The 15,666-nt window shown below is 40.4% G+C and overlaps 1 protein-coding gene across 7 annotated transcripts in view; it reads right to left on the bottom strand.

The window, feature by feature from the left end:
* The window catches only part of RNF38 (ring finger protein 38), a 124,732-nt gene that overhangs the window by 94,012 nt on the left and 15,054 nt on the right, over positions 1-15,666 (bottom strand). Inside the window, exon 2 of one of the 7 annotated variants that reach the window (XM_087742605.1) lies at positions 15,292-15,376. The exons of the other annotated variants lie outside the window; for them this stretch is intronic. Within the exon in view, the coding sequence (XP_087598731.1) occupies positions 15,292-15,340 (49 nt within the window). The 5' untranslated portion in view covers positions 15,341-15,376. The remainder of the gene's footprint in view (positions 1-15,291; positions 15,377-15,666) is intronic. 7 annotated transcript variants of the gene reach the window in all.

Below are 15,666 nucleotides of genomic sequence, written 5' to 3'. Positions count from 1 at the left end.
TCTCTTGAGCTTAAAAGTCCTATTAATTTCAACCAGAAAACCTGAAGATACCATGCTTTAAGAGGAGTAAAAAGACTAAGTGTCAACACTGCTCAGAGAAGGGAGTCAAGTGCTATTTCTTGCACATACTGTTTGCTAGTTCAGACTGACAAAACTTTGTTGTGAGGTCACGCATGAGCAACAGAGAACTTAATCTGGCCTTCTTTATTTATTACTAGGCAAAACGAAGAAAGAATTCAAAGACATTTTGAGTTCAGGGTGAATTTTGCTTGCAGTCAAGAAATGCTTTGTATCCTCCAAATTACTACATTTGATAAGGAAATGGAGAAACAGAGAACCCAATTGTGCAACCTTTCCAGAATTAGTATGCTTTCTGAATCACTCCCTACATGAAAAAAACTGTACAATTAATGAAGTTAATTATCAAGGTATAGGGATAAGCACCTGTATACCTAACAGTCTGGTTTTCAGTGCGGCATACCCATGGCAGACATCAAGCTACACAAAGTCTACTAGCTGAGGGTTACATAGCTTACCACATTACTAGGAGGCTTTAACACTTCATCTACAAAGAGGATGCCAGAGCAAATCTTGAAAGGTTAGGAAAGCGTAAGTTGGTAGCAGCAACACACTCATGACACTCCAGTTACACATGAATATACCTCTCTCCTTCACCAGCCTTCAGGGAATGAGGTGTGAAGATTACTAGAGACCTGAATTTGTCAGGGAGGCAGATGCAGAGCAGCAAGAGTCAAAGTCTTAAACCAGGTTATTGCTCAAACCTGGCAGACAGCACAGAGACTTGCAAGAATGATCAAGACATGAAGAGATCATATGAAGACTAGTATGTTTCAGCTTAGAGAAGAGGTAACTAAGGGACACTATACTTAAGCCTAGAAACATCTGTGTGATGAAAATAAGTAGAGAACAATAACTCACTAATTCTCTCAGGACAACTCTCAGCACTGTGAAGTTGTACAGTTAAGTCAATTTTCCTACACAATCCCTCTCTCAGCTGTGCAACTTTTTGCCATAGGATGTCACAGACAGCTGTGGATGAAAAGTGATTACAGACCATGAGATCACTATCCATTACTAGTTGGCAAAAGCTGGAAGCACAGACCAAGAAAGGATCCTTCACTGCTTCTTCTTTTGCTCCTAAGCTTCTCCTGAAGCATCTGCTAGTTGCTACTCATTGAAATGAAAGACTAAGGAAGAGGGATCTGGCCCAAGGACTCATGATCTTTTGCTCCCACAAATACAGAGATAACAGATGTAATCTCACTCATTTACAGCCACAGCCAGTACATGCCAAAAGAAAAGCAACAACTTCATAAATTCTCCTTTAAACTCTACCCAGTCTAAGTCAATCCCAAAGTCAAACTACTTATCTTCCCACAATAGGCTGGCAACTTCAGCACTCTTGAGAAAAGGCATGACACTTCTGCAGCCAGGCTGATCTGCTTCTGCTTACAATACCCACCAGCACCAACAGTCCACTTGTTACCTGGATATCCATGAAAGCCAGGATTGTTACCAAGGAAGAAGGAACAAGAACTTCAACATATGTCCTAGGCCAGCTGGACCATCCTCTGCAATCAACTGAATATAGTGTTACTATTACAAATTACTGCTATAGCAGAGGAGATGGAGTTACTTACAGGTGCTACAGAGAAATGAGAAGGCCTTCAGCCTATTTATCAAAATGCAGAACCTGCTGTTTTGCTTCCTAACAGGTGAAACAATGACATAGGTCAAACTAAGAAGTGAGAATATACCCACTGCATTTTAGTAAGTTAGGCCTGCAGGAAGTCCCCTGCCAAACTTACTCACCAGATGCTGTAAGGGGATTTCTTTTTTCATTATCTTTTATGGATACCAGAGGAGACCATAAAATACCTTTAAAAAGGCATGGGGGGAACTAGACCTGAGGTTATAAAGATGTATTCCTGGCCTGGAGACAACCTTCCAATGGAATAGCAAATTAAGTCTCCTTGTGTACAAACCCTCAACTTCCACAGAGTGGGGACTGCATCCTGCACTTTTCTCCAACCATTGGCTCACCTGGTTTACTCAAAATACTAACTCTACAGAGTGCCAACCCCAGAACAGTTCTGTTACCACTGGAAATCCTGAGTCATTCACAAGTTAATGTTCCATTTTTATTTATCTCTGTTTGCCAGCACGAAGACTGAGAAATTAGATCAGTTGCATCAGGTTTTCTCTGTTCTTATTAGTTTGTTACAACAGAAGTACTCAGATGCTGAGCCATTAAATCAGCTTTAAGCAGAAGGTTGAAGTATTTCGACTGCCTTGTTTTGGAAGCACAAAGAAACACAGAATTATGGATTTTCTTTCTTTTTTTTTTTTTTAAAAGACCATTCTAAATATGTTTCTGTGCATGGCAAAGCCGGGTGCTCTGTCTGGATTCCAGCAAACAAAGCAGACTGTGAGGTATGCTACTTCCATAGTAGTTCTGCTTTGTAGCTGTGAGGAACTATTTGCAACTGGACAGCCTATGTTTCTCTACACTCTGCACTTTTAATAGGCAGTCTTAAAGCACATGGGAAATTCTGTGTTTTCTAAACATTTTTCACACCTGCTAATTTAAAAGCTGAGCAGCTGCCAAGCAAGTTGAGGCCAAATGACAAACCTGTGCCCCATTTATTCCTCCATGGAGGGGGTGAGGGTAAGGAAGCAAGTGCATGTATGTCCAACCATAACTGTGTGTACAGGAGACTAACACATCAACCTCTATATTTTCTAGCAAGGTTCTTATGGATTTTCTGGTTTGTATGTTCCCAAGGGGATGCAGTGTTAGATGCATGACTTTTTGAGAAACAACTGAAAGCTTCTAGTGCTTAACTTCATCCAGAGGTCATCTTCACGCACACAGACAGCTCGAGACGTCTGTCAGCAGAGGGACAGAAAATTGATAAAACAGAAGGGAAAGGAAAAGAAAGGATCCTGTTTGACCTGATACTAACATTCTCACTAAACACAACATATCTTTCAGAATGGGACCTCCTTATTTGACAAAAACAAAAGGAAGAGAGGGCATGGTGGTCATCTGGACACAACAAGAAAAATCAAATATGAACAATTTTATGTTCAACTGAAGTCAGCAATACCGTTTAAACAACTGTCTCAAGTATTAGCTGTTTGTTTTTCTCTCTGTAAAAGGTGATAAGTATCTCAGCTGAGAGTAAGTACAAGTTTTTGAAAATACTGTGTATGTTTTGAAATTCCAGCTGAATCTTTTACATGGCTCTAAAGCAGAATCCCATTACAAATGAGAAGTGAACTTCAGGAAATGGTTGAATTACTATAGCTTGCACAACATTAATTTCAAGTTCTCTGTGTATTATTACAGTGTGAAAACAGTCACATTTTCTCCGGCACTCCTAACTCAGTTATACAGGACACTCAGAACAGAGAAGGACTATTCACCATTTCTCTTTTGCTTCATCTTTCAAAGCAAAAGTTGATGTTGCACTCAGTGCAAGCTGCTTGCTTCCCAACTTTGACAGTACTGTTTTCATTGATCTCAGTTGCAGTCACATATGCCCAGAGCTCTGCAAAACTAGACCCAAGCTCATATAAGGTATCTAGGAAGGGAAAAACAAAAAGCTCCTACAAAAAGCATAGCTTGTATGGTATATTTACCTGGCATTATATAGCAGAGGTAGGAACAAAACTAAGTTTGCCATGGCAGTTCCTGCCTTACAAGCAAGAAATCCATTTCCTCTTGGAGTACTCCATCCCATGCACTGCTTGCTTTCCCACATTAAACGAAGAAGTGTTCCTACAGCCAACATGCTCTGAAGATACAACACCAATTCCTTCCACAAGCAGCATCTGCTGTCCACTCTGGACACAAACTTGAATTGCAGTTAAAAAAAATACGTACTGAAAGGCAGCATCATAGTAAATACTGGTCAGAAAGCCACCTTAAGGCTGCCCATGAAACTCAAAGGTTACAGAGCAGGTTCAAAATTCTTGATTTATCCCAGGTTAACTCTAAATATTGCACTTGAAATATACGTTTAGTTTCTTGCTTTTTAGACAAAAACTGACCAAAAGTTTTCTTCTGCAGAATCAGGAAAACACATAAATTTCTGCTGCATACAGGAGACCTCAGCAAAGTGACGTGGATTTCAACCTCCCCTAAGTTTTCTACTGAAAACTTAGCAATTCAACATCCAGGAGCAGCTAGGATCTGCAATGACCAGCTAACAGAATAGAAGAATAAAAGAGTAAAACCTTCGTAAGTACTTGCTATGCAGCCAGTTGTGTTCCTAAACTCAACTTTGGAAAGAGAATCTTACCTAACGGCTACAGGAAGGTCTTGTCCTTCTTCCCAAACCTGTGCATCTTTCTAACCGTAACCCTCTGCAGGACCAGGTTGTATGAATAAAAGAGCTCCTTCAACCCAGGAAATTAAAAAAATTAATGCTGCTTCACTAGTTCTTATGCAGTCAAACATACAAGCTATACGGACTGTGTGCCCTGTGGCCAGCAGGCAAGTCAGTAGCAAAGAGTCTGTATGGGCACATGTGAGCATATTAACAACCTCATCAAACTTTCACTCAGAAGGTAGAAATTCTCATACTAATCCTCCCACCCACTACCAGTTTTAACAGGTGATACGCTACAGATTCTGAATGAAATGGTTGTAAGAACATATATAACAAGGAAGGAAAGACAGTACAGGATGTTTTTTTTAAGGTGTGCACACAATGTGTCTGTGGAGTCCGAAAGTTTTCAAAATAATCACGAGGTGACCCTCTACTTTCAAACTCTGTAAGTAACACTCTTGAGATCTGTCAAAATACCAGCATAGAGATTGAAGGAAAAAGATTATGTACCATAGAAGAATGAAATACAAGCAGTCTACTGCTTTGTATGGAAGACCAGAAATGAAGCTTTTAGCTCCAAAACATTTTCACATGTTCCTGACACCACAAAAATAATAGTTAAAAAATTGCTCTGATAAATGAAACAAAAAACCTCTCTGGAACTCTATGGAATAAAACTGGTGTGACAACGGAAAAAAATCTACAATATTATAGTCAAATTTGACCTAAATCGTAAAAGAAATAATGAATAACTTTTGTGAATGATAAAAAAAGATTTCTCTTAGTACAGCAACTACACACTGCAGAGTCCACAGACTACAGAGTGCAGAGGATCCAGTATATAACATTGTAGTCATAAGCTTTTTATGTCAAGAACCCAGATATTCTGTATCTTGGTATCTTAAAGCAAAGGTTAGGCACCATCACATGTTATACTCTCTGCTTTAACTGACAACTGTTTTATGACTTCAAGGGAAAAGTCACAAGAACAGCTCCCCAAAGCATTCTGTTCAAGAAACACTGACTACCCAGACAGTTGCAGTTGATGTAGTTTCCCTTCAATGGGGAATAAATTAAAAAATAAATTAAATAATTAAAAGGTAAATAAATTCTTAAGCAACATTCACAGAGGACAGAAAACCAGGAATATAAGAAAGACCTACTAGTATGCACAACTTAGGAAAAAAAACCCCATAATAGTTTAAGGAAAAGCATAATTAACAAAGCATTTGGCTACTTCTTTAAGTGATAATTATGAAATCTAACATAAAACTACACTAGGTACTTCCAGTTCATTTTCTATGAATGTATAACAGGAGTTTAACTACACCCCTGAAATCAACTAATGATGCTTAACTGAGAAGGAAGAAACATGTTTTGAAATGAAAAATTTCAAATGGACCCTTTTACCCCTCCATTTTACCATTCTTCTTTCAACTTGTCTTTGAACTTCCTTGTTTCTGTTCATACCGTCTCTTTCTGAATTCTCCAACAACAAGCTGTTCCTAAATTCCTTAGAGTTTCTTCAGCAGTGGTAGTCACCACAAAGAACAAACGCTTTTATCATGACAACACCTTCTGCAAAGCTGTATCTCATTATACGGCAACTTCCGGCCCTGTTGTAACACATTTCAATATACAACACTTTGTTTGAAACTTCATTCCCTGGAGAACTTTGCATCTCACTAAAATCACAGTTTGAGTTCTCATAGAAGGGAAAGTGAATGCAAAACATCCTGCTGTTTCATGAAGGCTCACAATGTGTTTCATACTTAGGCTCTCGAGCTTATGATCCAAGACAATCATACCTAGTTCAGAGAAAGCAATGGACAGAATCCACCAAAGCCATCGCACAGTCCAACTGCTATAGCACTGCCTTCCTGGAGTTATGTTTTCAGTGAAGTAGTCAAGGAACTGTCATTAAAGTTGGACACTTTAAAGGCAGCAAAATCTATAAAACTGTACACCAATCAACTAAGTCAGAAGAAAAGGCTCAAGGCACTTAATATACTGAGGACTAGTTCCACTCTTGCAAGACAGAGTGCCAGCTGTACCGGTGGTACCACATCACTTACCACCACTCAACTGTTATCCTCATCATCACTGTCAGGCACTGACATCACTGAAATCATGACAGTGATACTTAGCCAGCCACAGCCTACCTTCTGACAGACAAGCAACAAAGCACAATTTTTCTGCCTCATCCCTCTCCTGTGCAAGGACAGGTTAATCATCCAGACTTGCCCAAAGTCTCTGGGAAGGCAAGGGGAAGTGCTGCCAATCTAACCAGACTACCTCTCCACTTACTTGCCCCAGGTTTCCCAGTGCTGTCATTTCTGCTGTCACTTCTTACAAGATAAACTTGCAGGCAAGTTTTTAATACTGAGCACCTTGTAACAGTGTTATACTCCAATACTGAAACAAGAATACACACATACAAGAGCTGCCATTACTAAAGTATTGCATCAAAACTGGAACTAAGACAGCACTTAAAACTTTTCTGTTTTTTAACATGGTTTTGAATAGCATTAACACAACAGACAGCACAAATAATCTAATTGCATAGGAGGCTTTGTAGTCCATACAAATACTAACAATACTGACGTGACTTGTACCATATGTGGTGTCCTGTATGTCCCTGGACAGGAGGAACAGACAAGTTTCAAAGAGAAAAAAGCTGAAAACTCAGAAGTCAGGACAGAGTTTAGTTACATGAAAGACATAGACATAAATCAAATTAGTGTGCTGCAGAAGTTCATGATTGAAATGTCAGAGAGTAATAAGTTTAGATAACAGTATGAAAGTCAGTGATTAGACAGGAAAGAATGTCTCCGAAAACTACAGGAAAGACAGATCAGTAGAAAAAGCAAAAGGTCAAGGGCTATAACATAAGTTAAGGAGGGCAACTTTGCAAAAGTTCTGAAAGAAATTACCCAGAAGGAGCTTTGATACAGGAGGAATTGGAAAAAGCAGAAAGTGCATCTGGCATGAGATAAAGATTATAACAATTATATTGTTAAGTAATATTATATAAGAAAGATCATAACAAATTGTAACAATTTCTAGGATAATCACACATCACAATATTTAACCTGTAGTTTCCTAAGTTACGCAAGATGTTTTAAAAGTTAAGACTTTACAGGGACAAGAAGCTGCTGATATTGCCCCCAGGAGAAAAGCAGCAGTGGAAAAAAAAAAAAAAAAAAAAGGTCAGGTAACTGCCCAAACACTGAGGAGCTGAACTGTGTTCATTAAACAGTATTTTCTTATCCAGAACTGAGAAACAGAAAAGCTATCCTATGTTTGCATGGCTATTGCAAAAAATAAACCACAACACAGAAGTTTCTTGAGCATTCTTAGAAGCACACCCTTTAAGCATGCAGTGGTTCAGTACCACACATATTGCTTTAGCTGTTCAATTTTCTTTTTCTCTTAGCCCCAAATGTGCCAGAATTCTTTGCTACTATGACTAGATCGGCTATCCCATCCAACACAAGTAGCAAAATGTCCATTTCTGTCACTGCAGCGCTTTTTTTTTTTTTTAATTTCTTTCATTCATCCTCCTTTCAGCCTGGGTATTATTGACTACCTGAGGCATATTGCCAAATAATACAAGATTGATAACATGAAGTTAAACATCCAGCTAGTAGCCTAGGCCAACAAGCATGCTAGTGATAATTTACAACTCACTGAGGACTTCTTTTTAATATTATTAATAGTATTAATGCTATCCAAACACTTCAGCTTCCCCATCTACCAGAAGACTCAAATATTCACTCATTTCTTAAGTTGGACAGCAAGCAGGTGTCATGGATCAGAAAGCTCAGAACACCAATGAAAGCTTATTTGGGAAACATGACAGATGTGGTTGCAACATTGATGAAGTACAGGAACTCCCCAGGGTGAATCCTTTTGCCTTTTCTCTTCTCACCAGCTTGACTGCAGATGCAAGGTATGAATTCTGTCTCCAGCATTTCCACTACTGGAAAAGGCCACAAGGGCTCAGCCCATCCTTCTTTTGTGACGCTGCCTCAATGAGAAGTCAATACATTCACAAGAACACTGTCAGGACATAGTTTACTTTGCCTCTGAAAAACAAAGTTCTTAGAGTGGGGAAATTGCCCACAGTGTGCCACTACCACATTCAGATACATTCCATAGCTTTGTTTAAACCTTATTCATGAAATTTACACAGTGCTCAGGGTAATTACCACATGGAAAGGATTCTTTTGTTCTCTGTTGAAAAGTCAAACAAAGCAGACTTGAGACATACTTTTCGGTATTGCTAATTTCAAGGAAGCAGCAAGTTGTTTTAGCTAGGGGACAGAACCCAAACTTCCCAAGCAGGTACAAAAACACAAGCTAAAATTGGAATACAGCAAACAGCTGGAAGCACTCCTCACAGCAAACCACTAGATTTGTGCAGGCATTTTAAGATCTTCCAATCTCCATCCAACTCTAGTGAAATTACAGCTTTGTACACTCCAGCTTGACAGCAAGATTATCTACTAGGATCTCTCTAAGAATAATACGGAGAAGAAGCAATCCCAGCCGTGGAACGCAGAGTGGACACATTCCCAGAAAGCAGGGGAAGAAGGGATCATTAGATTCATAAGTCATCTTGAAGAAGCAGTGAGGGGTTACTATAAATGTGCCTGACCAGGACTTCCTGAAGCTTGGGTAATACGATGGAAAGAATTACTACTTTGAGTATGCCTCACTCAAATTCCATACTTAAGCATCTACTGAGGGCCACAAGTAGCAACTGGCTACAATCTAGACTGACCTAGGACTAATCCGTATCTGACAATACAAGAACAATTTGTTCCAAAACCACTGTTTACCTTACACAAACATCCCTCCAGACTTTTAAGTCCATCTGTAGATAGGTCCCAGGTTTTGGAAAGCACTTCAATACTTTTGTGTGGCCTCAGTAAAGCTGCAAGACAGAACAGGACATCACCAGCGGGATCGACAGCAGTCCGTCTCAGTGTAGGAAACCCACTAACAGACATTGTGGGGCTTACTGGGCAGAAGCAGTTGTCCACAACCCTAGCAGTCCTATCACAGGCTTATAAGTGCCTGAACAGGGCAAAAGAAACGTGGCACCAGGTCAGACAGAATCTACGTGACACACTGAAAGTAGTCTTGCTTGCTTACCAGTTTTTCTTTTTGCACTATCCATTTGCAGCACTTTGCAAAATACAGCCTCTCTGACCACAACAGCAATGTAAATAAAAAGATTCTGCCCCACGAAGCAATAAAGCATGGCACACTATTTCCTGGTTCAGAAGCCAGGTACAAAGCCTATGATTTTCCTGGAACATGATCAAGGGTCAGATGTTGACTTCTAGCATGACACAAGAACTGAGGGAAGTCTGAAGTTTCTTTAGATTGCCTAACACTTAGCACATGACAGACCCTTCTGTGCTCAGATGCATGGAAACTGAAACTAGAGGAAAGAACAGTAGATAAGGTTAAGGTTGGAGAAGTTAAGATAGAAGAAAGGAGTAAACAAAGTATTATGTACATCCTCTGGAAATGTCATCTTTGTTTCTCTTCCTCCTCAAGACACTCAGAAATGATGGATGGTAAGACGAGTTGGAATGTAGGGGAACATTATTAGGAGCTAGGATCTGAGTACCAAGAAAATAAACAAGGGTATGTGAGGCCAAGACTAAACATTAGGAAAAAAGGAACTGGAGAGAACACTTCCCAGAAACAAGCTCAATCCAGGGGCTCTCTAACATTAAAAGATTCCCACTTCTGCCAATATTGGGACATTACAACAAGTTCAAATTATCCTTTAACAAGAACCCAACACAGTGCAGCAACTAAAGTGCTCTCAATACAGGCAGTCTCTCAGAAGCCAACAGAAAGACAGGAAGATCCTTCTTAATGCTCTTAATAGTCGTATATCTAGATCGCCTTCCAAGAGCTACTTTGAGCGAGAAAAGCACAATCCAGATTTTATAACTCAAGTACTATCAGCAGCCTGCTTCAATAAGCCATTTAATGTTAGTTCTCCTAGAGTCAAATGACTAAGATATGCTCTGGATTTCTAGACACAGATCCTCATTTGTCTAACTGCCAATGTTTTCCACATTACTTTCATAATAGAAGCAGCATCTTATGATGGGAAACTCTCCCAGTTTTTACAGGAAATTGTTTCTCTCCAATACTGGCAACCATACTACAAAGCTTAAGAGAATGAACTCTAAGCTGAAAATGACTGCGATGCCAAAATGTTTTTAATGAACAGTTCAGCTGGGAAAAAAAAAAGTGTAGTCAGATGTGCAGTTCTGTAGGACAAGGTTGATACACTTCTGTGAAATGATAACATGCTTTTGGGTGATAAGGGCGATACAGGTTTTCTGCTTTTTACTTCATAAGAAAGAAAAGCTATCTAATATTCATCATATACCTTGAACACAGTTTACGTCATATTCACCTATGCATACCAAACATGAGACAAAAAGCACCAAACATATACTAGTACTGTAAGCACAGGAGGAAAGCACTGGGGCTACATGAGCAAACCATACAGAAGAGCCTTGTAAAAATGACATTCAGCAGCTGAGGTTGGTGTTTACCAGCCTGCAAGCTTGTGCTTTGCAATAGTATTGGACATTAGGTGGGAAGGATCACGACCCTCAAAAATAGAGGCCTCTAGCTTCGGTCTCCTTAATAGTGAGGATTACTCAAAACCTCAGGTACAGTGGAAACCAAGCTATTCTTTTTGATTCATGAACAAACTGAATCACATAAATGAAGGCAAAGTTAAAAGAAATACCTGCACATTGAGGCCACTGCATCTGTGAAATTTTTCATTCACTTTGCATTACTGCAGAGCTGCATGCAACAGAAAATAAAACCTTTTCTTCCTGAAATACCAAGTTATTATCTTTTTCTTCCCCTCCCAAGTATATGTTCCTTCATCATTCATGCTATCTCTATCATTATCTCCACACGGGGAATTTTTTTAACAGCCAAAACCATAAATCAATACCATCACAATTTATTTACTTTTACAAAGCACTTGTTTACTGTGTGGGTCTGTCCAAAATTTAATCTATATATCCTAATAGCCTCCTAAAGACTACTGAAATTTCAGTAGTCTTTAGGAGGCTATTAGGATATACAGCAAATAATCTTTCAGACTACTGAAAAAATAAAAAATCTCTATATTCAACATTGTAGTAGCTAGTGGCCCTCCCTGTTACTCAGTGCTCCCACCAAGCTACCCAAGAGGTACAATGGATGAAGAGAGGCAGAAACAAATATCACCTAGAAGTTACTACACAGATTGAAAAGAAGGGGCTGCAACCTCTTTGCTTTCATTTCTTGATCCCATGTTAGGGCAGCACTGCCACTGAGGGAAACATGGCCAGCCTTCCCACATACTCTAGGTATGCATCTGTAAGACTACCCAGTGAACCTAGACAAGGGATTTACCTCAGTTAAGACGTAATGCTAGTGTTGAATTGCAGCAGTTCATTCATCCAGCTTAGGAGGGAGCTGGTCAGAAGCCAGGTCATAAGGGGCAGCTTTTTCTGCTATTCCAGCTGCAGCTTAACAGTGCATGAAGTTATGATCTTAGAAACTTAGTTTTTAGGACATTCCTTATGCTGTTTCTAGACAGCTAGTAACGGGGTGCATGCCTAATTCAGAGCTTTATGACATGAACTAGAGAAAGCACACACACACAAAGCAAATTCTTTATGAACTCTGTAAAGACAAAACTGTCCCTTATCTGCCTTTATGCAACCAATGCCAGTCAAACACTCGAAGAAGAACCAAACCCAAACCAGCATGTCCTGATTTCACCTTCCTCCCCCATTTTTCCACAAAGGTCCCACAGCCTCACACTCAGTACAAAGGAAGAGATTGCCCAGTATTGAAACACTACAGATAGTTGTCTTTACTCTCAAGAGACTGTGCATAGTCACAGTAAAAGCTTCCTGGAGGATCACCTACCTAAGAGTTCATTAAAAGGTCCCACACCCACTCATTCCAGTGAAAAACTGATTCCTTCAAACATACTTGATAAAATTTTCTTCAAACAATACTGATGTCTCAGATAAGCCATAGCATCTGCGTGACTTTGGAAAGGCTCAGAATGGGGCAATTTTCAGCATAGTACAAAATACAAGATGGGTCACCTAGAGCAACACCAACTGATCCTCACAATACAAGAGTTCTTAATTATTTCTTCTTGGTATGCAAACCAAATGCTACTCAGAAAGGAGCACTTCCTTATAAGCACAAGGACAGAAGCCATTTCCCTTTCCTCCTTACTCACAAGCCCCATATACTCTTCCAGAGACATGGTTTCATTGATGAGCAAAGTTTATTACTCTCTATTCCTATCAACAACCTTGCTGACCTCTGTCCTTACATGAAAATACACAACATAGCTCCCTCTGTCATTGTGATGGATGTGACTGCTTTCTGAAGTTTGCTCTGAACATCACAGCTGTTGACATTTGACCACAAGACAAGTCTTAGACAGATGTAATCCACTTAGAAGATTCTTGCAAAAATACACACAAATATCTAGGTACTGCATTTACAAAAAAATAGACAAAGTGCAGCAATTTTATCAAATGACAGAGCAGCAGATCACACATAAGTAGCTTTAAAGGCAAATCACAGGTCTGCCTGAACTCTACTGTTTACATTCCATTTATATGGCTGGATTATTTCTGCATCTTTGTTAGTCCTGCAGTAGCTTTCTTTCTGCTGTATGGAAAAAACAAACAAACAAACCACCACCACCACCACAAAAACCCCACAACTTTCTGGAAGCCTTCTGGGTAAAGTTAAAAATCTGAAATCCCCCAACAGCTCAGCAAAAGACATGATATATGAATCTCTCTCTACCACAAAAACATTTTGGTTTAGCATTTCATTTTGAATTCGATAGTTTTGTTTTCTTTACAATTCCAGACTACTCCCCCATGGCAAACTTACAAGTATATACAGTATCCTAAGACTTCTGACTAGTGAGTAATCTAGAGAACATCAGCAGATTCTTAGCCTTTATCTAGGTCCTTCTGTATGTACACATTTCTTTATTCAAAATAATGGCTGCTGTGCAGCTCGTTTTCAATTTTAGATGCAAGCTATAGGATGAGGAACCCAAAAAAACCTGCATTTGTGGTCAACTATATTACCCTTTTCAGCTCTAGAACTTTTATAGACAGCAAACTGCTTAAGTCATAAGTAATCACACACAAAACAATACAAGGTGCTGAGTCCACTCTGCTCCCCTACATTAGCTTTTTCACCCAGCTCTTCATATACCTTATCTTGCCGTAGGACACACTACGGAAAGTAGCTGTGTTTCCTTCTTCAAGCACCTGTCTTGGCATTGTGACAAAATTACAAGCTCAAATTCCTTGTGTAGTCAAAGCAGAGATAAGCACATACAGATACGCAATGTTTGTCAGCATTGGTTACCTATGTGAATAATTCCAGATTTCTTTATTTCAGGCCATCTTCTATTGGGTTTATGTGGCAAGGTTTTGGTATTCGGGGGGCTACAGGGGTGGCTTCTGTGAGAAGATGCCAGAAGCTTCCCCTATGTCTGACGCAGCCAATGCCAGCTGGCTCCAAGACAGACCCACCGCTGGCCAAAGCTGAGCCAATCAGCAACAGTGGTAGTGCCTCTGTGATAACATATCTAAGAAGTTGTAAAAACTGCCGTGCAATAGCAGCCATGAGAAAGGAATGAAACAACTCTGCAGACACCAAGGTCAGTGAAGAAGGAGGGGGAGGGCGTGTTCCAGGCACCGGAGTAGGGATTCTGCTGCAGACCATGGTGAAGACCATGATGAAACAGGTTGTCCCCCTGCAGCTCATGGAGGTTAACAGTGGAGCAGACATCCACCTGCAGCCCATGCAGGACCCCACACCAGAGCAGGTGGATTCCCAAAGGAGGTTGTGACCCCGTGGAGAGCCCACACTGGAGCAGGTTTCTGGCAGCACTTGTGGCCCCATGGAGAGGGGGCCACACTGGTGCAGGTCTTCTGGCAGGACCTGTGGCCCGACGGGGGACCCACACTGGAGCAGTCCATTCCTGAAGGACTGCACCCTGTGGAAAGGTCCCATGCTAGAGCAGTTTGTGAAGAGCTGCAGCCTGTGGGAAGGACTCATGTTGGAGAAGTTCATGGAGGACCGTCTCCCATGGGTGGGACCCCACGCTGGAGCAGGGCAAGAGCGTGAGGAAGAAGGACTGGCAGAGATAACATGTAATGAACTACATGAATAACATGTAATGCCGATTCCGCATCCACCTGCGCAGCTGGACAAGGAAGAGGTAGAGGAGTCCCGAGCGAAATTGAGCCCAGGAAGAAGGGAGGGGTGGGGGGAAGGTGTTTTAAGATTTGTTCTTATTTCTCATTATCCTATTCTGACTTTTGATTGGCAATTAATTAAATTAATTTCCCCAAGCTGAGCCTGTTTGCCTGTGATCATAATTACTGAGTCATCTCCCTGTCCTTATCTCGGCCTTTTGTTGTATTTTCTCTCCCCTGTTCCCATTGAGGAGGGAGAGTGATAGGGCAGCTCGGTGAGCACCTGTCATCCACCCAAAGTTAACTCACTACAACATGGTAAACTTCTTTCTCCACAGGATTTCATTTTAGTTTCCATAGTTTCTTATTTTTTATGTTCTGTGCAAAAGAACTACACTCTGAAATTTTCTTCTTGTCTCCTAATTCAGTAACAGGCTACAGAAGTAACCAGGTCACTTTTCTTTCTAATGGACTTCTTAGTGTCTCCTTCTCTGTAGTTGCCAACTCTCAACTTCTGATAATTTTTTCTTTGAACTTAGTAAAGTATCTCATTTCCTGGTGGTCTTGCCTGCCTAGTTATCACCCACTCTCACTCTGTTCCATCAGGAGTTCCCACAATCCCATCACACTCTTACCTTTCTCAAGTAAACAAGACCCAGCTCTCCCAAACACTCCTATTACCATAGCTCCTTGTGCTCCAACTGATACTCATGGTAATATCTGAAAGCAAAAGCAGCAACACAGATGCACGTCAGCTAGTACTTGTGACACATCCACGTAGCTCAGCAGTTTTCAGTTGTTCATCTAGCAGCTTAACAGCAAAAATACCATTTGAGTTCAAACTCTACTAGATACATGAAAACTTTGAGAAAGTAGGCAAGTTACTGCAATTATACCCAGTCTATGTGGTCATTTCAAGTGACTAATTCCTTCTGATAGGGATTGCTATTACCAGTATCTTTATACGACTGAACATATTACCACTTCTGCTTTTAATGAAGGCATACCTC

The sequence above is a fragment of the Nipponia nippon genome, unplaced genomic scaffold, assembly GCF_047370975.1.
Source record: "Nipponia nippon isolate SJK-2023a ecotype South Korea unplaced genomic scaffold, ASM4737097v1 scaffold_8, whole genome shotgun sequence".
Classification (NCBI taxonomy): domain Eukaryota; kingdom Metazoa; phylum Chordata; class Aves; order Pelecaniformes; family Threskiornithidae; genus Nipponia; species Nipponia nippon.
This window is presented reverse-complemented; position numbering and strand designations above follow the sequence as displayed.